Here is a 23,724-nt window from a genome sequence, read left to right as displayed (position 1 = left end):
CTATACACTTGTTAGATGGATATAGTCATACACATGTATATAGTAGCAAGAGCACTAGAATAAAATCAAGACCTTTCTTTTTTAAATAAGTTACTCGCCTCAATTTACAGTATAAAACAATTTATTTGCAAGACTGCAAAAAAAAAAAAAAACTTGTTAGCCAGCCAACAATATTTTAACACGGGTATTTTCAAAGGTTGTCTAATGATAAGACTTACTGAGGGAGTCAACTGTGTAAAAAACCTGATCAAGTTGTTCAGTATCCTTTATGCAAAAAAATAAAAAAAATAAAATAAAAAAAATAATAATAAAAAAAAAGCTCCGCTACTAATCATATGTTCAACATGATGCAGATTGAAGACACTTGTCAAATGTGACAAAAAGGCAGCTGGTTGGATGTCTGATCAATGCTCACGTTGTACAACATGATTAGGCAAATATCTGTACACAAAGTAGATGGATGGCTTTCAAACATTAGTGTATGCAACCTAACAAAAGGGATGCGATTATATACAAAAGTTAGACTTCCTATCCCATCGAACAAAGGGACACTTTAAAGCTTGAAAAACATTGATGCTATTCTGGTGTTCAAGCTTTTACAAAAGTAACATTTTCCTAAACTATAATACAACCAGTAACTACATTATCTGAAGAAGCACACCACAAATTCAGTTCAGCCTAGATGAAAGCAAGGCTTGTTCATTCAGGCTCATTACATGAGATTATTTAACATGCAGAGTTTGACTGTTCGCAGTGTCAGACAAATAGCACGCAGCACCTATAATAAAACTACATGTGCTCTGCTGTTGCCCTTGTGCATATTTAGTAGGGCCGGGACGATACCAGTATCACGATACTCGTATTGTGGCAAGAAAACAAAACCCTAATGTTGGAAACAAACATTATGGTGTCATCCAGAGTCACATGTACATTTACTTTCCAAGCTATAGCACACAATACTTTACATACAGTAGATGTTTTAAGTAACAAAGAGTCGTCTGCTTCGTGTTGTCATTTTTGCCATGGAAAACAATTGTGCGATACTGGTACCTTCACAGTCCTAATTTTTAGTGGGTGAACAAGCCCTTCTTTCATCAATGAAGTTTTCCTATTTACAGTACAAACAGGGCAGTTGAATCCTCTGTACGGAGGTAGTTAACCAGTGGTGTAAAGTACTTAAGTAAAAATACTTTGAAGTACTACTTAAGTCGATTTTTTGCTTATCTGTACTTTACTATTTTTGACAACTTTTACTTCACTACATTCCCTAAATAAAATATTTTTATTCCACACATTTTCCCTGACACCCAAAACCATTTTGAATGCTTAGCAGGACAGGAACATGGTCCAATTCACACTTATCAAGAGAACATCCCTGGTCATCCCTACTGCCCCTGATTTGGCGGAATCACTAAACACAAATGCTTCATTTGTAAATTGTCAGTGTTGGAGTGTGTTCCTGGCTATCCGTAAATAAATAAAAATACAAGAATATGGTTCCGTGTGGCTTGCTTAATAAGGAATTTGAAATGCATACTTTTGATACTTAAATTACATTTACTTTTGATAAATAAGCATATTTAAAACCAAATACTTACTTTTACTCAAGTAGTATTTTACTGGGTGACTCACTTTTATTTGAGTAATTTTCTAATTAACATATCTTTACTTTTACTCAAGTATGACAATTCAGTACATTTTTTCACCACTGTAGTTAACCAACTCTTTAAAATAAATTCTGAAAATAACCACCTTCCTGGAATGCCTGACTATTTATGCCAGGGGGTTACGCCTGAAACATTCTCTTAAAACCAATCCAAATCAAAACAGGATTAAAACATGTCTATTCCAGCATAAAGCTGCTTTAACCACACAACTGTACATTAGCATCAAGCTCCTCTGAGCCACTTCAAACTTAGACAAAGTGCAAAAGACATAATTACATTTCATTTCAGGATGAAGAGTCCCCTGGGAAATCTCAACATCTTCAGTCATTTAAAATGGCATATTCTTTGGGGATATGGGGGAAGGTGACAGGTTAATAAAAAAAAGTCCAAGCAAGTGATTTGAGTTCTCTTTTGATCATCTTCTCCTGTAGCAGTTCTGGGAGATATGCTGCTTTAAGGCTGGAATATCATTGGACCATTGAGTTGACCTTACCATCACTCCATTGGCAGCTTCCTGGTGTAACCCCCACATACAGTAAGTAGCAGGTCAGTCTTCATAGTTACAGGTCAGGATCGGCCTCGACCTCTTTTCCCTGCTAGTCAGGTAACAAAAGGATGCAATTAGAAGATAGACCACAACAGAAGACCACATAACATCTACACACATGTAACTACAGAAAATGGGCTACTGCACATTAAAGACAAAAACTCTTGTAAGCATTCATCGACTTCCACACCTTTCAACGTCACATGCAACAAGTCTATGCCTTTAGGAAAAGGTCAAGCAGAACAGTGGCTTTGCTGTGTTCTTTAAAAGGAGACAAGTTAAGTAGTTGGGATGTGGAAAGATTAGGGGTTATGGCCAAACTACAAGCTCTACAGACAGACAGTCCATGCATGACAATTATTTCCCACCATTACTCAATTAGGAATTTGAGAAACATGCAAGATCAGTGTTAAGGCTACCAATGACTATATAGATCTTCCTAAGACACGAAAAGCTTCACAAATTGTGCTTTCTTAATAGCCGAAGGTACAGATTTGAAGTGGCCACCAGAGAAAGATTTCACACTTGTTTTCAGGGCATGTCTTTAATGAAAATCCATTTAAATTTCGTCTACAAAAAAAAGTTAAATCAAATTGACAATGTTTGAGATATGGCGTTTCATTTTTTTTAATGCTCTAATGGGGTATGTCTCTACACATAAGTAACACTTAAATTGTGGAAAGATGCCGACTGCTGAACTAGGTGATAAATTTGATGGCATGCAAAAGTGACGTTGCAGCATGTGGCTAACATAGGCAAACCTTTAGTCCTTCTCTTCCACAAGGAGCCTTAAATTTGAAGGCAATTTAAAGAGAGAATTTGCCGAAACATGAATTTGCAACACAATTTGAAGTTTTGTACACTTGTGTGTGTATGTTTATTAAAGCAGACAAACAGCAAAGAATACAAGCCAAAATGTAAAGGCAAAAAATAGGACTAGTCCTTTTTTTTTTTTTTTTCACAAGACAAGCTATTTCCTAGAATTACCTTGTGTAACATACAAATTGTAATTTCATTTGTTTTAAAAAGCGAGGCTTCATATTTAAGAGACATAAGCGTTGTTGCTGTTAGCTACTTAAGACATGGAGATCAGAATTGCTAAAAACATACATAATACTACTATAGCCAAATAGAGAGCTGGAGCACATGACTGCAAATTTAAAATGTCAAAACATTATGGAAATCACAATCAACTTTATAAAAAATGTACCAGTTCGCCAGAAGCAGGTGGGTTTGTATCTACGGTTCAAATCCAAGCGGATTATTATATACAAGACAAAACTTGCCAGATGTTACCAAATTGGAAAAAATGGAGGTGACCGTATGGATTTACGACTAATCAGATCAAGCCTCTAAAAAAAAGGATTTGAAATCATAGCCCTAAAGTTCTACTTCCACTGTTGCCCAAAAGAATCCTGATAAAACTCCTGGTTGTCAGATTTGTAACCATAGTTACCAGAACGATCACCACCTTGGAGCGGTTGCTGAGCAATGGGTTGAGAGCCCCAGTTCTGATTATTGGTCTGGCGCCGCTTGGAATCTGGCTGGTTGTACCCATCAGCTTTGCGCTTTCCTCCTACATTTCCACCGCGGCCACCCCTTGCACCACGTACCCCGCCGCGGCCTCTCTGCTGCACACCTCCTCTGGCACCTCGTACACCTCCTCTGCTTGATCCTGGACCACCACGCGGTGAGAAGCCACCTCTGCCCCTGAAAGCGCCTGCACCGCCTCGGCCTCTGGCTGGAGATGGCCCCCAGGCACTTCTGCCCCCTCTTCCTCTAGCGGGAGCCTGATAGTCATCATAGCCGTAGTAGGGGTCCTCGTATCCGTCACGGTAATTGTGGTAGTCATAACCATAATAATCGTAGTAATCCTCGTAGCCATAATAGTCAGGGGGGTAAGCATACCCTCCCCTACCACCACCTCTACTCCTTCCGCCTCTTGTGGGAGGGGGCAACTGAGGGGGGCCGTAGTTGTAATAATAATCATCATACCTATGTGGGAAAGACAAGCAGAACAATGCAAAAATGTTCAAGGCACTATACACATATGGACTCATTACTGTTCTTATGGGATTAGAACTTAGAATTGGTCATGCAACTATTTCAATTTGGGCTTTGAAAAGTGGAGCCTTTTGTAAAGAGGTGTAACATTTGGGAAGACTTCTTACATGTTTGTTTTGGCTGCTTGTCTCTGAGCTTTGCGTTCTTTCCTCTTCTGATCAGGGGGCTTTGCAAAGACTATGTCAATGTGCTCTCCCTCTAAATCTTTGCCATTCATTTCAGCCAATGCCTGTGGAGATGGTGGCAAACTACAGTCATCATACAATTACACACCTATGCACCGTCATGTACTTACAGCAGTGTATTCTCATTATATTATCACTCAACGGCAGTACCTTGACTGCACTGTCTCTCTCATCAAAGTGAATGAACGCGTAATCTTTCAGCTTTTTCACTCGCTCCAGTCTACCAAACTGGCCAAAGGATTTTTCCAGTATTTCTTCCGTAACACTGTTCGCAAGGTTTCGAACAAACAAAACTTTGACCTGTGGATTGAAATGCATGAAAGGAAACGTGTTATGAATTACATGGTTTCCACAAAGACGTCAGTGTGATCTCCACCCAGTTAAAGACTAGCTGTTGTATTTTGTTAAATGCAAGACTTGAGGTTGATCAATTTTCAACTGCAAGCCTATGAAGCAAGACTTCAGGTGGGAAACCAATCAATGTACATCCCCTGTCCTTCAACAGAGGGATTTTTATACGAGAGATAAAGTTAAATAGGCAACATTCAGAAACCCTGGCGTCGTCCCATATGACACCCTATATAGTGCACAACTTCTGCGCAGGTCCAATGGCCCCTAGTCAAAAGTAGTGCACTATATAAGGAATAGGGTATCATTGGGGATACACCCTCATTTATCCAGTGTTTCATCACTTTGTAATAAATCAGATCACCTACCTTGGCCATGACCTCCGAATCGGGTTCCTCGATGGGGTCTGCCCATTCCACAGTAACCACGTTCCCCCAGACTTTCACCTTGCCACTCATCAGCCTGCGTCTGGCCTGAGCAGCAGTTTTGTGGTCCTCGTATTCCAAAAAGCAAAAACCTCTGTTCTTCTTTTTGTCATCCGGCTGATGGTACAGTATGACATCATTAAGACCCTCTGTTGGAAAAAGAAAAAGTCAGTTCAGGTTTGAAATGCATTAAATATCACATTCTCATAGCTAAAGCAAATCTGCTCTTGATGTAGTTAGCTACAACCAGAAGACATGTCATTAATTTAATAAAATGAAGAGCCCTAATCTCACCCATCAGCAAAGATGTTTCTTACCTGTGACTTTAGCAAACTCCTCAACCATCTGCTCTTTCGTTTTACTCTTGGGGATGGAGCCGACGAACAGCCTGTTATTGGCAACAGATATACACACTCCAATGTGCTTGCCGGGGCGTATTTCATGATTATTACACTACGGAAAGAGAGGAACTCGTCAACCAGGGTGACAAACATAAATATGAAACCACCATGGCACAGAAAGTTCATATTTTCAAATTGATTAAACAGATGAAGCCTGAAAACAAATTTGAGGAATACCATAGAGCAAGGTTCTCCAACCTTTTCTAACATGAGCTACTTAAAAAAAAAAAATGGTGGCTTTTAAATAGGCACATTTTCCACCCTCCCCCGCAACTCTTAAGGTCCAAGGTCCTTACTGTACAAGGTCCAAGGTCCTTACTGTACAAGTAAGGACCTTGCAACCCAAGGTCCTTACTGTACAAGAGAAAGTAGTGCACTGCGTTTTCGGTAAATATACCAGGAAAAATAATGGTTAATAAACAAAGGATTTTTTTCTCTCCAAATTATGTTGTATATTTCCCTAGATTATGTTTTCAATTTAATTTTTCCTGGTTTTAGATTTGTTTTGAAATAAAAAATGCAATTGTTCAAAAGAAAAACTACGAAATTGGATGTTCTGAGTCCATGACAATGCTTAAATCACACCTGAAGACCATTTTTATAAGTCTGGAAGAAAATGAAGCCATTTCGATTTTTTGTGTAATTCTACCTTTAATTGTGCATCTGGCAGGTGAGGAATGTGCCATCTGATGTGCCGGTCTAGCGATGGTTCTGTACTGCTGCTGCTCAAATTTCGTGGCAACGTTTCCAGGTAACAAATAATAGACTTCTGCCAGGTTAGCCTACTTTGCAGTTAACATTTAATTGAGACGGCTTTGGGGAAAGCATCTGTCAACCCACAAGACGTATCACATCAACTAGCTACACACGGAGCGATAGAAATACGTGCACCACACAGACAGGGGCAATATTGCTGCAAATTAACTGGCAGATTGTGTTAGATTTAGCTTTTTAAGCCAATAGTGGCTAACCAGGGGTTGAGATAATGTCAATGTTGGGTTGATTAGATCGTAGTGGATACTGGTGAGATTTGTTTATCAGTTTGCAGTGGAACATATGGAAATTGCATGTACTTTCAGAATTGTTTGGCGAGCTACTCATATGTGGGCTGTGAGTTACTGGTAGGTCGCGATCGACCTGTTGGATATCCCTGCTGTAGAGGATGCCATAACTGGAGTGTCAAGGTTAGGGTTGCAAAATTCCCCGGTATTCCTGAAATCCCAGTTGGAGGATTCCTGGAATCAGGAGCAAATAATTATGAAATGCGGAATCCTACAAATCAGGATTTCTGGAAAACCAGGGAATTTATTGAAAGTTCCTGGAATTTTGCAACCCTCGTCAAGGCACGAAGACACACTCACCAGGTTTACTGCCTCTGAGGCAGCCTCTTTAGTGCAGAAAGTGACAAAGGCGTACCCCCTGTTCAGGCCACTAAGGGGATCCATCATTAGACGTAGATCCCAGATAGGTCCCGCCTTCTCAAAGAGCGGCACCAGCTCGTCCTCAAACAAGTCTCGAGGAATTTTCCCAACAAATATCTGGAAAGGGAGGGAACATGTCATGAAGAAACATCTGCGAGCAGATGCGAAAGTGCTCGGTTCTGGAAATGAATAAACAAAATATTTATAGAACTTAAAAGGCACGAGATAAGTTCTTTTTTTATTATTACACTTTAGTGTTTTAAGTTTAAGCCCAGTCAGATCTTAGCAGTAAGCTCTCAGTCTCTCCAGAACTACAAATGTCATCATTAGGACAAACAGCAATTTGTAGATGTTTGATGGTCTCATTCATGTGCGTTTGTTCACTGAAAGGTAAAGACCATACCTCTGTTCCAATAGTGGGTTGAGCACCTGAATACACAGACTCTGGAGGGGGGCCTCCATACTTGCGCTGACCCGTTGTCACATCAAGTGTATAGCTGGTTCTATCAAGCAGAGCCTGATATAATCAAAATAAATAGATTAAATGTTGCAACTACACAAAAACAATGCTTGATTGTCACAAATAACCAAAATATTCAGCTATGCAAAAAAAAATCTATGATCACAGCCTAAATTGACAGACTTTATGAACCTTGGTATAATACTCTGACAAGCTAAGTGGAGTCTAGATCAAGTCTGCCAACAAATGCCCAACTATTACAATATGCCATGGCAGTGGGAAGAGATTGGAACAGAAATATTTCATTTCTACAAAGAGCATGGAAAGTAAACTTCCTGGTATTGACATACCTTTATTTTTGCCTCATCTGGTCCCTTTGTGGAATCTGAAACTTTGGTCCCTTGCTTCTCCCTCTGTCTGTAAGTCTTCATTACTCCACAGAGAAATGCACTTTTGTTCTGCATGGGAAAATTTTTGCTTTTAGGTCCTCCCAGCGTTTCACTAACTCAGAAAATCATCCTCAACCAAGAGTAATGCTGCCCCACTTACTTGCACGTGCGACAGATCACTTTCCTTAAACTGAAGCAGGACTTGCAGAGCACCTTCTTCATTAAATTCTTTCAACGCTTCAATAGCCCTTTCATCTAGGTCACTGTGTGCTACCAGTCCTGTAGATGAGACATTCCAAATATAACCATTTTGTTCACCAAAGACATCACAATAAGACATGGCATTATGTCCAATCAAATCTTAGCGGTAAAACATCACAGCAATGTTGAGTTTCTCCAGGATTTGAGTAATAGATATCATGTGAACAATCAACACAAAGTAGTCAATATTGCTAGAAAAAGTTGGGTTAGTAGTGAAAACATGAACAAGGATAACAGAAACATAAGGAAATTAACAAACATGCAGCTTATCAAAAGAGGTGAAGAATATCTCACTATCTGCACTAGAGGTCGACCGATTAATCGGAATGGCCGATTAATTAGGGCCGATTTCAAGTCTTCATAACAATCGGAAATCTGTATTTTTTAACACCTTTATTTAACTAGGCAAGTCAGTTAAGAACACATTCTTATTTTCAATGACGGCCTAGGAACGGTGGGTTAACTGTCTTGTTCAGGGGCAGAACGACAGATTTTTTACCTTGTCAGCTCAGGGATTCAATTTTGCAACCTTACAGTTAACTAGTCCAACGCTCTAACCACCTGCCTTACATTGCACTCCACGAGGAGCCTGCCTGTTACGCAAATGCAGTAAGAAGCCAAGGTAAGTTGCTAGCTAGCATTAAACTTACCTTATAAAAAACTATCAATCATAATCACTAGTTAACTACACATGGTTGATGATATTACTAGTTTTTCTAGCGTGTCCTGCGTTGCATATAATCGATGCGGTGCGCATTCACGAAAAAGGGCTGTCGTTGCTCCAACGTGTACCTAACCATAAACATCAATGCCTTTTTAAAATCAATACACAAGTAAATATTTTTAAACCTGCATATTTAGTTAATATTGCCTGCTAACATTAATTTATTTTAACTAGGGAAATTGTGTCACTTCTCTTGCAACAGAGTCAGGGTATATGCAGCAGTTTGGGCCGCCTGGCTCATTGCGAACCGTGCGAAGACTATTTCTTCCTAACAAAGACAGCCAACTTCGACAAACGGGGGATGATTTAACAAAAGCGCAGTCGCGAAAAAAGCACAATCGTTGCACAACTGTACCTAACCTTAAACATCAAGGCCTTTCTTAAAATCAATACACAGAAGTATATATTTTTTTAAACCTGCATGTTTAGCTAAAATAAATCCAGGTTAGCCGGCAATATTAACCAGGTGAAATTCTGTCACTTCTCTTGCGTTCATTGCAAGCAGAGTCAGGGTATATGCAACAGTTTGTGCCGCCTGGCTCTTTGCGAACTAATTTGCCCGATTTTTACGTAATTATGACATAACATTGAAGGTTGTGCAATGTAACAGGAATATTTAGACTTATGGAGGCCACCCGTTAGATAAAATACAGAACGGTTCCGTATTTCACTGAAAGAATAAACGTTTTGTTTTCGAGAAGATAGTTTCCAGATTCGACCATATTAATGACCTAATGCTCGTATTTCTGTGTGTTATGTTATAATTAAGTCTATGATTTGATAGAGCAGTCTGACTGAGCGATGGTAGGCACCAGCAGGCTCGTAAGCATTCATTCAAACAGCACTTTTGTGCATTTTGCCAGCAGCTATTGCGCTGTTTATGACTTCAAGCCTATCAACTCCTGAGATTAGGCTGGTGTAACCGATGTGAAATGGCTAGCTAGTTAGCGGGGTGGGGTGCATGTTAATAGCGTTTCAAACGTCACTCGCTCTGAGACTTGGGAGTAGTTGTTCCCCTTGCTCTGCATGGGTAACGCTGCTTCGAAGCCTATAAGAACATCCAATAGTCAAAGGTATATGAAATACAAATCGTATAGAGAAATAGTCCTATAATAACTACAACCTTAAACTTATTACCTGGGAATATTGAACTCATGTTAAAAGGAACCACCAGCGTTCATATGTTCTGAGCAAGGAACTTAAACTTTAGCTTTCTTACATAGCACATATTGCACTTTTACTTTCTTCTCCAACACTTTGTTTTTGCATTATTTAAACCAAATAGAACATGTTTAATTATTTATTTGACGCTAAAATGATTTTATTGATGTATTATATTAAGTTAAAATAAGTATTCATTCAGTATTGTTGTAATTGTCATTATTACAAATAAATAAAAATCTGCAGATTAATCGGTATCTGCCTTTTTTGGTCCTCCAATAATCGGTCGACCTCTAATCTGCACCCACAAGCAAGTATCACACTGTAAAACCCAGGTCAGTCAGCTGTACTTGTACAAGTAAATACAGATGTCTTAAGAGCCCTGTTAAGCTTTTCTTTATATTATAATGAGCATGTCCACATTGTGCTTCTGGGGGACATCACTTGTCCCAGTCCAGGCAGCTGGTGCCATTGTTCCTGCATATGCCATGGCCCCAGATTCCCCCTGAGACCATATCAAGACAACCCTCCCCCATCCACTCCAGTTTCTCAGTTTCAAAATGTATACTAAACCACAATAGGCTTCCATCCATATTAAGCAACAGCTTCTCTACTCTGTCCAAACACAATTCATTAAAATTCCCACTCAGAATTACAGCTTTTTGGTATGGTGAGGATAGCTTTGTTTGTACCCATTTTGTAAAGAAATCAGACAGAGTTGCTGTGGTAAATACAAACTGTTAATAGATAGAAATAAAGGCAAACAATTACGGTAGTTGCGCTCACCTGCTACGTAAATTGCATCTAATTTTTCAGCAATTTTCTGTGGTAAACCAGCGTCTAATAAAGTCTGGAAATGGTCTGAATGTTTAACTTCTGCTGCAGTTGTGTCCACTGTAGTTGTGTCCATTGGTTCTTCTGTACCATTTCCATTTACTTGATCAGTCACCATGTCTCCAGACATCTGTGTAATGCAATGAGTCAAATAAATTAGACGGGGAAATGTAGTATAGCAACAACCCTTTTATGATCATGCGAATCATTAAACTCCTGCAACGAAGAGAAATATTTTACGATGGTCTTGTTTTCAGCAAACAGTGCCTTAAAAAATAATTAAGTCCAGAGGTACCAGACTTTATACTGAACTTCGGAAATTAAGATAACCGTTAAATATAACTAACGTTAGCTACAGTAAGTAGCTGACATTTGGATGCGTTTTTGGACTCATTTAGGAACCAGAAAACTAGCGTTACACGTGTTTTGTGCGCACTGACGGCACTGCTGTAGACTTGTTTAGCAATGCATTGTGAAGTAACGTTAGCTAGTAAACTAATACCACAGATATAACTAAACCTCATTGTTCTACAATTAACGTATTTGCTAATACATTAGCTAATGTTCACCCCTTCTTCAGGAATTTGTCTGAAATATTTTCCCCCTGTTCGCTAGTAACATTAGTGAAACTGCCATAGCTAGCTACTCCGTGGCCCCGGCCTGGTGTCCAGCCGCCAAATAACTAGCTAGTTAGCTATCTAGCTAACGACATTAACTCTGGAATCCATTTTCAAAATGCCGGGTAGGAGTAGCTAGTTAGCTAACGTTAACCACGTTACACATTGTTTGAAAACACTGCAAAAACAAACATCTTCACCTATCCCTAGCTTGACTAGTTGGCACGTCATGCAAATATTTACCATTTGATAGTTCACTAAGGTGCACGGTGCTGATTTTGTCTGATTTCAGGGTGTTACAAAAAAAAAGAAAAAAAATCTACAATTCCCGGCGTAGGTCGGGTTTTCACTCCTGTCCCGATAATGTAAAATGGCGGCTAGTTGACGCCGCGAGTGCTTCTACATCTATGGGGTTTCTGCAGCTGCAAACCACGGGCTGGTGCATTTTGACGATGTAGAGTAGACTCGAAAAGGGAGAGGGCCAACTCGGTGGAAAATCTGTCTCCCTCCAGCAGATGGCGATTTGTCGTTCTTTCGCCAACCAAAGCGAGGAGTTTTTGTGTGGTCAGTAAGTGTCGAAATTGGTCAACAAGCAAATGAATGGCTTATTTGTAACGTGAAGTTTACTTGATCGAATATACGTTTTGTAATGTTTAAGTTCTTACGAGTGTACTGATATACACTATATATGCAAAAGTAGGACACCCCTTCAAATTAGTGGATTCTGCTTTTTCAATCACACCCATTGATGATAGGCATATAAAATCGAGCACATAGCCATGCAATCTCCATAGACAAACACTGGCAGTAGAATGGCCTTACTAAAGAGCTCAGTGTCTTTCAACGTGGTACTGTCATAGGATGCCACCTTTTCAAGAAGTCAGCTGGTCAAATTTCTGCTCTGGACAACTGTAAGTGTTGTTATTGTGAAGTGAACACCTTTAGGAGCAACAACGGCTCAGCCGCAAAGTGGTAGGCCACACAAGCTCACAGAACGTGTGCTGAAGGCGTAATGTGTAAAAATGGTCTGTCCTCGCTTGCAACAGTCACTACAGAGTTCCAAAGTGCCTCTGGAAGCAACGTCAGCACAAGAACTCTTTGTAGGGAGATGCATGAAAGGGGTTTCCAGGGCCAAACAGCTGCACAAGCCTAAGATTACAATGTGCAATGCCAAGCGAAGGCTTGGGTGGTGTATAGTTTGCCACCATTGTACTGTGGAGCATTGGTAACACGTTCTCTGGAGTGATGAATCATGCTTCACCACCTGGGTTTGGTGGATGCCAGAAGAACACTACCTGCCCCAAACATAGTGCCAACTGTAAAGTTTGGAGAAGGAACAATGGTCTGTGGCTGTTTTTCATGGTTTGGGCTAGGCCCCTTTGTTCCTGTGATGGGAAATTTTAACGCTACAGCATACAATGACATTCTAGACAATTCTGTGCTTCCAACTTTATGGCAACAGTTTGGGGAAGGCCCTTTCTTGTTTCAGCATGACAATGCCCCTGTGCACAAAGCGAGGTCCATACAGAAACGGTTAGTTGAGGTCAGTGTGGAAGAACTTGACTGGTCTGCACAGAGCCCTGACGTCAACCCCAAATAGACCTTAGAATTGGAACACAGACTACGAGCCAGGCCTAATCGCCCAACATCAGTGCCCGACCTCACTAATGCTCTTGTGGCTGAATGGAAGCAAGTCCCCACAGCAATGTTCTAACATCTAGTGGAAAGCCTTCCCAGGCGAGTGGATGCTGTTATAGCAGAAAAGGGCTTATTAATGCCCATGATTTTGGAATGAAATGTTCGACGAGCAGGTGTCCACATACTTTTGGTCAAGTAGTGTCAGTAGGATACGTAACATCCCGGCAACTTTAAGAAAAAAACACGTTATATCGGAGTTGTCGCGAGGTGGCTATGTTAAATGAGATGTATCCACCAATCCAAAGAAAGGTTAGGCGGGAGCTAGATAGCTCGCTGTGCTGTTTTGTGGACGACTCCCCACACGGTTAGGACCGGGAGCTATCTTGTCAGTATATCCATAATATTTTATAGCCAACAGTTTATTAATGGGGCTGAGGCTACTGATAGCCCAATAATGGATCAAATGAGCCTGACGTTACTTCCTGTAGTCCAAGGACCTTACATGTTCTGACTGTTTAAAGGCGAATTGGCTCTGGAGGACAAAACAGCCATATACTCAACCTAAACGTGAATCGATTCTCAATTGCGGTACGGTTCTAGAACCATCAATCGCTCTACTTTCATAACACATGAAAATAATTTCACAAATGACAAATATACGTACTGTACACAGTTAACAGTTGCAGCCAACAGTATTTTTCAGTGACAACACGTCTTCCGTTTACACACAGGTTTTAGGAGACGTTTTCCGTAAGCACCGTGGGAACCCTAACCCTATAAAAAATGTATACATTTAACATCGTTTTTTTGACAATTATTTATCGCTGATAAAGATATGTCCTTCCAAAACCTTTCTGCAAGTGATGTGTGTTCTAAATAAGTGTTGGGGCTCTTAAGGTTAACAACTCCCCATACAGAAGACGCCTTGTCCAATGATTTATGTGTAATGTAATGGAACTGATCAAGCGCTAGGGATACTAAGTGCTTTTGGCACATAACAGAAGCAGTGGCCTAGTGACATTGTCCAGAACAAACAGGGAGGCATTTTTATAAAGGTGTTAGATATTTCAGGCATCATAGCTATCTTCTTCATATGCCATCTTCATCCCTTTGTCGTGTCTTATAAATAAGTTCTCACAAGAGAAGTTATAAGGGCATTATCAAATCTAATTTTATCGGTCACATACATAGTGTAACGACTCTGGGTTTATAAGCGCGGAAATCGAGCATGCTTTTGCGGCACTGTCGATTGCGCGCCGGACTTCGGGCTAGAAGGTCGAGGGTTCGAGACCTGCTCCCTGCTGTTTCATTACACTGGTGTCAGAAGTGATCGGACCTTGCATCCACGACAGTGCGTGTGCTTGCCCGGTGAGCGCGTTCCCCTACGACGTAGAGTCGCAAGCTAGCGCGAGGACGCGCTCTTTGAAAGGAGGGAGTAGTGTAACTACCCTGGGTTTATAAGCGCGGAAATCGACTCTGCGGTTCGAGCATGCTTTTGCGGCACAGTCGATAGCGCGCCGGACCTAGGAAGTCGAGGGTTTGAGACCTGCTCCCTGCTGTTTCATTACAATATGTTTAGCAGATGTTATTGCGAGTGTAGCGAAATGCTTGTATGGACCCAAATAAAAGTGCTCTACAATTTGCACCAGTCTTTCAAGATAAATACCTCGTAAATTACCACTATGCCACTTTCACCCCTTCAGGGCATCAATTCCATTTTACCAGCACCTAAGGTACACAATTTGAGAAACACGTTGGAGTGTTTTATAGTCCGGGATTAGAATTAATCTAACACTAATAAAGCAAAGATGTATTTATTTTAAATTGGAAGCTGTGGTGAAAAACAGACCAACATCAACAGGTTGTTCCTGAGTAGGTTCTGCCTGAAGCAGGTCTTGCACCCTCTGGGTGACTTCAGTCACACACCTTCTGCATGCCACTGCTCAGTTATTGGGCCCGACCACAAGAAATTTGGGAGGGCCCAACATTTGCATTGCTTCAGTTGTGTTACAGTACAAGGAAAAACATACATTGCAAAGAGTCAGAGGCTCCATTTCTATTTGTCTCATCTCAACGGTCCCTCCACTCAGACCTTTTCCTATGGCTTTTGAGGATTGCACATATTGAGGAAAGATGAATTGAGAATGGGGCAAAGGTATTACCTTTGTTACATCTCTCCTCTAACTCCATGGGCCAGGGCAACTCTTTGAACCCACCATCACGTCATTCCTGCACTTCATGACCACTTGCTCCAAGTGCAACACCATCTCCTCCAAAGTTAATTATTTAACTATGCAAGTCAGTTAAGAACAAATTCTTATTTACAATGACGGCCAACCAAAAGGCAAAAGGCCTCCAGCGGGGACTGGGGCTGGGATTAAAAATAAAAACAAATTAAATAAAAATATAGGCCAACACACATCACAACGAGACAACACAACACTACATAAAGAGAGACCTAAGACGACAACATAGCATGGCAGCAACACTTTATGGTAGCAGCACAGACAACAGCACAAAGGGCAAGAAGGTAGAGACAAATATACATCACACCAAGCAGCCACAACTGTCAATAAGAATGTCCATAATTGAGTCTTTGAATGAAGAGATTGAGATAACTGTCCAGTTTGAGTGTTTGTTGCAGCTCGTTCCAGTCACTAATGGTAAGGTCCTCTGGGGAGGTGATAGGACAAATGCACCCATCACAAATAATAGGCTGTCTTGTGGATCTCCATGTTGTGGTCAGTAAGCCATCTGTGGGAATCTTTCACCCGTTTAACATGCTTTGATTGATAAGGTCCATATTGAGAAAGCCATATGCCAAGTATTTTACACCTAACGTTACTCAAATAAAGTTGAGTCAGACCTTACCTCGACAGAACGGTCTTACTCCGTTCTCTCAATGACAAATTTACTTAAATTAGGCCAAATTCATTAGGGCGGTGCACAATTGGCCCAGCGTCGTACGTGTAGGGTTTGGCCGGGGTAGGCCGTCATTGTAAACAAGAATTTGTTCTTAACTGACTAGCCAAGTGAATTTTTAATTTATTTTTAATTGCTGCTCTCATACCACTAAGAAAATTAACATGCAGATTTTCTTAGAAAATAAGATCTAATCTTTAGAGAATTGATATTTAAAGAATAAATATTTAACAATGACACACTGATATTGTGATTATGAGATCTGACATTATGACGCATTAGATTCCAAAGGCCATCATTCACACCCAAATGAGTTGGGACAAGAGCCTATGCAGTGAAACAAAAACGAAAGACTGAATGCATTTAAATTATCTTTATTAAATTCAAACATCCAGTTACTCCACAAATCAATACAGTCAATATAACAAACTTTGTCCTAGGGTAGCTCAGTTCCAATTTAGAGCTTTGTAAATGAAAAGGCAATAATGCGGTCTCCACATTGCTAGTGATGGCCAGCTCCATTGTATGATAAAGATCACAATGACCCTTGCGAAGACAGTCACTAGGAATTAAATAAATGAAAGAAAACACGTTGTTACAACCTTTATAAAGCTATTCTTCCCATAATCCTGCTAACTCCTTTGGTTGCAAATTGCATTTCAGAAGTCAGGTCTGACAGTGTTGTCAATCATGTTCGGGATAGTGTCATCCTAAATACAATCTTGCAACAACTTCACAAAATGCATTCTTACAAGTGTAACACTGTGTCCTTTTCTGGTCTGCTGTCCCCCAACCTCTGAAGCCCAGGCGTCGCTAGTCAACGAGACAATTTAGAAGGATGGAGTCACGACTAGCAGTGCCCTGAAAGACAACCAGGAAAATAATTTAACGATAAACCCTTTTGCATGTTAAAATGTGACATCAGAAATCTGCAAATTGGGGACTCCTGAGTGGCGCAGCAGTCTAAGGCACTGCATCGCAGTGCTTGAGGAGTCACTACAGACAGGGGTTCGATCCCAGGCTGTGTCACAACCGGCCATGACCGGGAGTCCCATAGGGCTGTGCACATAGGGCCCAACATCGTCCGGGTTAGGGGAGCGTTTGGCCAGGGGAGCTTTACTTGGCTTGTTGCGCTCTAGCGACTCCTTGTGGTAGGCCTGGCGCCTGCAGGCTGACTAGAGTCATCAGTTGAATGGTATTTCCTCTGACACATTGGTGCGGCTGGCATACGGGTTAAGCAGGCGGGTGTTAACCTCTACAGAGTACCTAACCCGGATCGGGGAGCACCCCCCACACCCCCCACACTGATTAGCATCGCTAGCATAGCGTCACAATTAAATAGTAGCATCTAAATATCATTAAATCACAAGTCCAAGACACCCAATGAAAGACACAGATCTTGTGAATAAAACCACCATTTCAGATTTTTTAAATGTTTTACAGGGAAGACACAATATGTAAATCTATTAGCTAAACACGTTAGCAAAATGACACCATTTTCTTACTCCAACAGTTTCTTACTCCATCAGGTGCTATCACCAATTCGGCTAAACTAAGATATTGATAGCCACTAACCAACAAAAAAATTCTTAAGATGACAGTCTGATAACATATTTATGGTATAGCATAGTTTTTTTTTTTTAAATGTGCATTTTTCAGGTATAAATCACAGTTCTACATTGCAGCTGCAATCTGATATAGTGCTGATGCAGCTAGAACAATTACAGAGACCAACATTATATAACTAATTACTTGTCTTAAAACATTTCAGAAAAAATACACAGCGTACAGACATTGAAAGCCCAACATCTGGTGAATCCAAACAATATTTCAGATTTTTTAAATGTTTTATAGCGAAAACAAAATGTATCGCTAATTAGCATAACCAGGCCAGCCAGAACCGGCTGGACGCGCGCGACCAGTTCACATGCACGACAGATATATGAAATAACATCGTAAATTGGGTCTTACTATTGCTGATCTTTCATCAGAATGTTGATCAAGGTGTCCTTAGTCCTGATGAGTCGTTCAATCCATTCACAATGGCAACTTTCCCTCTTCATTTAGCCTGGGTATTGGTCGACTAGCACGGCTCTGTCCAAAGTTAAAAAACTCACAGAACGGAACACGGCAAAACTCCCGAAAAAATTCTAATAATCTAATCTGATTAAACTATATTGAAAAAACATACATTACGGTGATATGGTCACATGTATGAAACAAACTTCGACACGGAGATAGTTTTCATCCGTAACGTCAGCATAACAAAAGACAATGCCACCTCTGAAAACGCGCATCTCAGAAACCGGAAGTTGTCGGTCACGCTAAAGAAATAAGTCTTATTTCACGTCAGTACAAGATAAACAAAAAATTTCTCCTCTGACGTCTTCCAGACACCCAGGGGAAGAAGAAGGAAGTGTCATTCGGGTCATAGGTGGCGTGACCATATATAGGCAGAGCTTTGAAGCGAGCATACACATCTTGCAATTTTTTTCAGGCTCAGGGAAAGTGCTATGAAATGACCTGTGTTTGACTCAGAGACTCAATTGGAACGGTTTTAGAAACCATAGCTTGTTTTCTATCCAATGCTATATGGTTATATGAATATAGTAACAGCAATAATTGAATAAGAGGCAGTTTAGTCTGTAGAGGCAATTATGCTAATGCGAAATAGCACCCCCTGTATTCTCAAGAAGTTAAGAAGTGCGGTTTGGGAAGGACGCATGACTCGACCTTCGAATCTCCCGAGGGAGTTGCAGCGTAATTGTATATCATGAAATTGGGGAGAAAAGGGGGTAAAAAATAAATAAAAATGACAAAAAAGTAAGTCAGATCCGATAGGGTTGTCACTCGTACACAAACCTAGCAGTTGTTAGCTACAGTCTGTATTTTTCCCATCCATGTCTGGTCTGAAGTTACCTGAAAGACAATAGGGCAAAAAAATATTACCATTAACCTTATTGTGCATGGATGTTCAAATGTATCATGATCAATTATGCTAATTGTATTTCAGAAGTCAGATCCGACAGGGTTGTCAATCTTACAGGAATCAGGTTCGGGATAGGTTCATCCTTAATACAATCTTGCAACGAGTTTGCACAAAACTAGCAGATACTTACAGTTAGCTACAAGATGTACTTTTTCATTGCATTCTGGTCTGCAGTTCCCTGAAAGACAGTACAGTCAAAATATTGACATGAAGTTTGTGCATGCATGTTCAAATGTATCATGATCAATTATGCTAATTGTATTTCAGAAGTCAGATCCGACAGGGTTGTCAATCTTACAGGAATCAGGTTCGGGATAGGTTCATCCTTAATACAATCTTTGCAAAAAAAACTAGGAGTAGACAACAGAATCTTACAGGCGTTACAGGAAGCCATGTTCTGGTGTGGAGGATTCCATTTCTGGTCTGCATATCTGACAAACGGTAAGATGAACAGTTTCACATTAAACCCTGGTGCATGTTCAACTGTGGCATCAGAAATCTGCAAATTGTATTTCAGAAGTCAGATCCGACAGGGTTGTCAATCTTACAGGAATCAGGTTCGGGATAGGTTCATCCTTAATACAATCTTGCAACGAGTTTGCACAAAACTAGCAGATACTTACAGTTGTTAGCTACAGTCTGTATTTTTCCAATCCATGTCTGATCTGAAGTTACCTGAAAGACAATAGGGTAAAAAAATATTACCATTAACTTTATTGTGCCTGGATGTTCAAATGTATCATGATCAATTATGCTAATTGTATTTCAGAAGTCAGATCCGACAGGGTTGTCAATCTTACAGGAATCAGGTTCGGGATAGGTTCATCCTTAATACAATCTTGCAACGAGTTTGCCAAAACTAGCAGATACTTACAGTTGTTAGTTACAGTCTGTATTTTTCCCATCCATGTCTGGTCTGAAGTTACCTGAAAGACAATAGGGCAAAAAAATATTACCATTAACCTTATTGTGCATGGATGTTCAAATGTATCATGATCAATTATGCTAATTGTATTTCAGAAGTCAGATCAGACAGGGTTGTCAATCTTACAGGAATCAGGTTCGGGATAGGTTCATCCTTAATACAATCTTGCAACGAGTTTGCACAAAACTAGCAGATACTTACAGTTAGCTACAAGATGTACTTTTTCATTGCATTCTGGTCTGCAGTTCCCTGAAAGACAGTACAGTCAAAATATTGACATGAAGTTTGTGCATGCATGTTCAAATGTATCATGATCAATTATGCTAATTGTATTTCAGAAGTCAGATCCGACAGGGTTGTCAATCTTACAGGAATCAGGTTCGGGATAGGTTCATCCTTAATACAATCTTGCAACGAGTTTGCAAAAAACTAGCAGATACTTACAGTTGTTAGCTACAGTCTGTATTTTTCCCATCCATGTCTGGTCTGAAGTTACCTGAAAAACAATATGGCAAAAAAATATTCCCATTAACCTTATTGTGCATGGATGTTCAAATGTATCATGATCAATTATGCTAATTGTATTTCAGAAGTCAGATCCGACAGGGTTGTCAATCTTACAGGAATCAGGTTCGGGATAGGTTCATCCTTAATACAATCTTGCAACGAGTTTGCACAAAACTAGCAGATACTTACAGTTGTTAGCTACAGTCTGTATTTTTCCCATCCATGTCTGGTCTGAAGTTACCTGAAAAACAATATGGCAAAAAAATATTCCCATTAACCTTATTGTGCATGGATGTTCAAATGTATCATGATCAATTATGCTAATTGTATTTCAGAAGTCAGATCCGACAGGGTTGTCAATCTTACAGGAATCAGGTTCGGGATAGGTTCATCCTTAATACAATCTTGCAACGAGTTTGCCAAAACTAGCAGATACTTACAGTTAGCTACAAGATGTACTTTTTCATTGCATTCTGGTCTGCAGTTCCCTGAAAGACAGTACAGTCAAAATATTGACATGAAGTTTGTGCATGCATGTTCAAATGTATCATGATCAATTATGCTAATTGTATTTCAGAAGTCAGATCCGACAGGGTTGTCAATCTTACAGGAATCAGGTTCGGGATAGGTTCATCCTTAATACAATCTTTGCAAAAAAAACTAGGAGTAGACAACAGAATCTTACAGGCGTTACAGGAAGCCATGTTCTGGTGTGGAGGATTCCATTTCTGGTCTGCATATCTGACAAACGGTAAGATGAACAGTTTCACATTAAACCCTGGTGCATGTTCAACTGTGGCATCAGAAATCTGCAAATTGTATTTCAGAAGTCAGATCCGACAGGGTTGTCAATCTTACAGGAATCAGGTTCGGGATAGGTTCATCCTTAATACAATCTTGCAACGAGTTTGCACAAAACTAGCAGATACTTACAGTTGTTAGCTACAGTCTGTATTTTTCCCATCCATGTCTGGTCTGAAGTTACCTGAAAGACAATAGGGTAAAAAAATATTACCATTAACTTTATTGTGCCTGGATGTTCAAATGTATCATGATCAATTATGCTAATTGTATTTCAGAAGTCAGATCCGACAGGGTTGTCAATCTTACAGGAATCAGGTTCGGGATAGGTTCATCCTTAATACAATCTTGCAACGAGTTTGCACAAAACTAGCAGATACTTACAGTTAGCTACAAGATGTACTTTTTCATTGCATTCTGGCCTACAGTTCCCTGAAAGACAGTACAGTCAAAATATTGACGTGAAGTTTGTGCATGCATGTTCAAATGTATCATGATCAATTATGCTAATTGTATTTCAGAAGTCAGATCCGACAGGGTTGTCAATCTTACAGGAATCAGGTTCGGGATAGGTTCATCCTTAATACAATCTTTGCAAAAAAAACTAGGAGTAGACAACAGATTCTTACAGGCGTTACAGGAAGCCATGTTCTGGTGTGGAGGATTCCATTTCTGGTCTGCATATCTGACAAACGGTAAGATGAACAGTTTCACATTAAACCCTGGTGCATGTTCAACTGTGGCATCAGAAATCTGCTAATTGTATTTCAGAAGTCAGATCCGACAGGGTTGTCAATCTTACAGGAATCAGGTTCGGGATAGGTTCATCCTTAATACAATCTTGCAACGAGTTTGCCAAAACAAGCAGATACTTACAGTTGTTAGCTACAGTCTGTATTTTTCCCATCCATGTCTGGTCTGAAGTTACCTGAAAGACAATAGGGTAAAAAAATATTACCATTAACTTTATTGTGCCTGGATGTTCAAATGTATCATGATCAATTATGCTAATTGTATTTCAGAAGTCAGATCCGACAGGGTTGTCAATCTTACAGGAATCAGGTTCGGGATAGGTTCATCCTTAATACAATCTTTGCAAAAAAAACTAGGAGTAGACAACAGATTCTTACAGGCGTTACAGGAAGCCATGTTCTGGTGTGGAGGATTCCATTTCTGGTCTGCATATCTGACAAACGGTAAGATGAACAGTTTCACATTAAACCCTGGTGCATGTTCAACTGTGGCATCAGAAATCTGCTAATTGTATTTCAGAAGTCAGATCCGACAGGGTTGTCAATCTTACAGGAATCAGGTTCGGGATAGGTTCATCCTTAATACAATCTTGCAACGAGTTTGCACAAAACTAGCAGATACTTACAGTTAGCTACAAGATGTACTTTTTCATTGCATTCTGGTCTGCAGTTCCTTGAAAGACAGTACAGTCAAAATATTGACGTGAAGTTTGTGCATGCATGTTCAAATGTATCATGATCAATTATGCTAATTGTATTTCAGAAGTCAGATCCGACAGGGTTGTCAATCTTACAGGAATCAGGTTCGGGATAGGTTCATCCTTAATACAATCTTTGCAAAAAAAACTAGGAGTAGACAACAGATTCTTACAGGCGTTACAGGAAGCCATGTTCTGGTGTGGAGGATTCCATTTCTGGTCTGCATATCTGACAAACGGTAAGATGAACAGTTTCACATTAAACCCTGGTGCATGTTCAACTGTGGCATCAGAAATCTGCTAATTGTATTTCAGAAGTCAGATCCGACAGGGTTGTCAATCTTACAGAAATCAGGTTCGGGATAGGTTCATCCTTAATACAATTTTGCAACGAGTTTGCACAAAACTAGCAGATACTTACAGTTGTTAGCTACAGTCTGTATTTTTCCCATCCATGTCTGGTCTGAAGTTACCTGAAAGACAATAGGGTAAACAAATATTACCATTAACTTTATTGTGCCTGGATGTTCAAATGTATCATGATCAATTATGCTAATTGTATTTCAGAAGTCAGATCCGACAGGGTTGTCAATCTTACAGGAATCAGGTTCGGGATAGGTTCATCCTTAATACAATCTTGCAACGAGTTTGCACAAAACTAGCAGATACTTACAGTTAGCTACAAGATGTACTTTTTCATTGCATTCTGGTCTGCAGTTCCCTGAAAGACAGTACAGTCAAAATATTGACATGAAGTTTGTGCATGCATGTTCAAATGTATCATGATCAATTATGCTAATTGTATTTCAGAAGTCAGATCCGACAGGGTTGTCAATCTTACAGGAATCAGGTTCGGGATAGGTTCATCCTTAATACAATCTTTGCAAAAAAAACTAGGAGTAGACAACAGAATCTTACAGGCGTTACAGGAAGCCATGTTCTGGTGTGGAGGATTCCATTTCTGGTCTGCATATCTGACAAACGGTAA

General features: G+C 40.1%; 1 protein-coding gene, 1 long non-coding RNA gene and 19 other non-coding genes across 48 annotated transcripts; all 21 read right to left on the bottom strand.

The window, feature by feature from the left end:
* Positions 1–60: 60 nt before the first annotated feature.
* On the bottom strand, positions 61–11,917 carry LOC129817594 (heterogeneous nuclear ribonucleoprotein Q). 7 transcript variants are annotated; one of them, XM_055873005.1, is made up of 12 exons: positions 11,748–11,917; positions 10,840–11,017; positions 8,068–8,186; positions 7,869–7,976; positions 7,462–7,575; positions 6,999–7,175; positions 5,554–5,689; positions 5,180–5,385; positions 4,614–4,763; positions 4,386–4,507; positions 3,671–4,209; positions 61–2,263 (listed from the first exon to the last, which is right to left on the bottom strand). In XM_055873005.1, exons 1-12 carry the CDS (start codon positions 11,748–11,750, stop codon positions 2,235–2,237), a joined length of 1,881 nt encoding a protein of 626 aa, XP_055728980.1. In that variant the 5' UTR covers positions 11,751–11,917; the 3' UTR covers positions 61–2,234. The 7 variants fall into 7 exon arrangements, with proteins under 7 accessions (XP_055728980.1, XP_055728981.1, XP_055728982.1 ...); XM_055873006.1 differs by having other exon boundaries at positions 61–2,260; XM_055873007.1 differs by having other exon boundaries at positions 3,686–4,209.
* A 4,505-nt stretch (positions 11,918–16,422) lies between these two features.
* Positions 16,423–23,715, bottom strand: LOC129817590 (uncharacterized). 22 transcript variants are annotated; one of them, XR_008753719.1, is made up of 21 exons: positions 23,655–23,715; positions 23,410–23,457; positions 23,158–23,209; positions 22,910–22,965; positions 22,665–22,711; positions 22,417–22,472; positions 22,163–22,214; positions 21,916–21,971; positions 21,671–21,718; positions 21,419–21,470; positions 21,171–21,226; positions 20,926–20,973; positions 20,675–20,726; positions 20,423–20,474; positions 20,180–20,227; positions 19,928–19,979; positions 19,677–19,728; positions 19,429–19,484; positions 19,184–19,231; positions 18,927–18,983; positions 16,423–16,925 (listed from the first exon to the last, which is right to left on the bottom strand). It is a non-coding gene; the product is annotated as an uncharacterized LOC129817590 (long non-coding RNA). The 22 variants fall into 22 exon arrangements; XR_008753725.1 differs by lacking the exon at positions 21,671–21,718 and having other exon boundaries at positions 16,423–16,626; positions 16,817–16,925; XR_008753731.1 differs by lacking the exon at positions 21,419–21,470.
* Positions 19,071–19,142, bottom strand: LOC129817954 (small nucleolar RNA SNORD50). Its single transcript, XR_008753827.1, has one exon. It is a non-coding gene; the product is annotated as a small nucleolar RNA SNORD50 (small nucleolar RNA).
* On the bottom strand, positions 19,314–19,385 carry LOC129817953 (small nucleolar RNA SNORD50). Its single transcript, XR_008753826.1, has one exon. It is a non-coding gene; the product is annotated as a small nucleolar RNA SNORD50 (small nucleolar RNA).
* On the bottom strand, positions 19,564–19,635 carry LOC129817952 (small nucleolar RNA SNORD50). Its single transcript, XR_008753825.1, has one exon. It is a non-coding gene; the product is annotated as a small nucleolar RNA SNORD50 (small nucleolar RNA).
* Positions 19,816–19,887, bottom strand: LOC129817951 (small nucleolar RNA SNORD50). Its single transcript, XR_008753824.1, has one exon. It is a non-coding gene; the product is annotated as a small nucleolar RNA SNORD50 (small nucleolar RNA).
* On the bottom strand, positions 20,067–20,138 carry LOC129817961 (small nucleolar RNA SNORD50). Its single transcript, XR_008753832.1, has one exon. It is a non-coding gene; the product is annotated as a small nucleolar RNA SNORD50 (small nucleolar RNA).
* On the bottom strand, positions 20,310–20,381 carry LOC129818012 (small nucleolar RNA SNORD50). Its single transcript, XR_008753883.1, has one exon. It is a non-coding gene; the product is annotated as a small nucleolar RNA SNORD50 (small nucleolar RNA).
* Positions 20,562–20,633, bottom strand: LOC129818011 (small nucleolar RNA SNORD50). Its single transcript, XR_008753882.1, has one exon. It is a non-coding gene; the product is annotated as a small nucleolar RNA SNORD50 (small nucleolar RNA).
* Positions 20,814–20,885, bottom strand: LOC129818010 (small nucleolar RNA SNORD50). Its single transcript, XR_008753881.1, has one exon. It is a non-coding gene; the product is annotated as a small nucleolar RNA SNORD50 (small nucleolar RNA).
* Positions 21,056–21,127, bottom strand: LOC129818009 (small nucleolar RNA SNORD50). The gene has a single exon (XR_008753880.1). It is a non-coding gene; the product is annotated as a small nucleolar RNA SNORD50 (small nucleolar RNA).
* LOC129818008 (small nucleolar RNA SNORD50) lies at positions 21,306–21,377 on the bottom strand. The gene has a single exon (XR_008753879.1). It is a non-coding gene; the product is annotated as a small nucleolar RNA SNORD50 (small nucleolar RNA).
* LOC129818006 (small nucleolar RNA SNORD50) lies at positions 21,558–21,629 on the bottom strand. The gene has a single exon (XR_008753877.1). It is a non-coding gene; the product is annotated as a small nucleolar RNA SNORD50 (small nucleolar RNA).
* Positions 21,801–21,872, bottom strand: LOC129818005 (small nucleolar RNA SNORD50). Its single transcript, XR_008753876.1, has one exon. It is a non-coding gene; the product is annotated as a small nucleolar RNA SNORD50 (small nucleolar RNA).
* On the bottom strand, positions 22,051–22,122 carry LOC129818004 (small nucleolar RNA SNORD50). The gene has a single exon (XR_008753875.1). It is a non-coding gene; the product is annotated as a small nucleolar RNA SNORD50 (small nucleolar RNA).
* On the bottom strand, positions 22,302–22,373 carry LOC129818003 (small nucleolar RNA SNORD50). Its single transcript, XR_008753874.1, has one exon. It is a non-coding gene; the product is annotated as a small nucleolar RNA SNORD50 (small nucleolar RNA).
* Positions 22,552–22,623, bottom strand: LOC129818002 (small nucleolar RNA SNORD50). Its single transcript, XR_008753873.1, has one exon. It is a non-coding gene; the product is annotated as a small nucleolar RNA SNORD50 (small nucleolar RNA).
* Positions 22,795–22,866, bottom strand: LOC129818001 (small nucleolar RNA SNORD50). Its single transcript, XR_008753872.1, has one exon. It is a non-coding gene; the product is annotated as a small nucleolar RNA SNORD50 (small nucleolar RNA).
* Positions 23,045–23,116, bottom strand: LOC129817967 (small nucleolar RNA SNORD50). Its single transcript, XR_008753838.1, has one exon. It is a non-coding gene; the product is annotated as a small nucleolar RNA SNORD50 (small nucleolar RNA).
* Positions 23,297–23,368, bottom strand: LOC129818000 (small nucleolar RNA SNORD50). Its single transcript, XR_008753871.1, has one exon. It is a non-coding gene; the product is annotated as a small nucleolar RNA SNORD50 (small nucleolar RNA).
* Positions 23,540–23,611, bottom strand: LOC129817999 (small nucleolar RNA SNORD50). The gene has a single exon (XR_008753870.1). It is a non-coding gene; the product is annotated as a small nucleolar RNA SNORD50 (small nucleolar RNA).
* Positions 23,716–23,724: the final 9 nt, after the last annotated feature.

Source organism: Salvelinus fontinalis, chromosome 20 (assembly GCF_029448725.1).
Source record: "Salvelinus fontinalis isolate EN_2023a chromosome 20, ASM2944872v1, whole genome shotgun sequence".
NCBI classification, from domain to species: Eukaryota; Metazoa; Chordata; class Actinopteri; order Salmoniformes; family Salmonidae; genus Salvelinus; species Salvelinus fontinalis.
The sequence above is the reverse complement of the archived record's forward strand: the minus strand, read 5'-3'. Positions and strand labels throughout refer to the sequence as shown.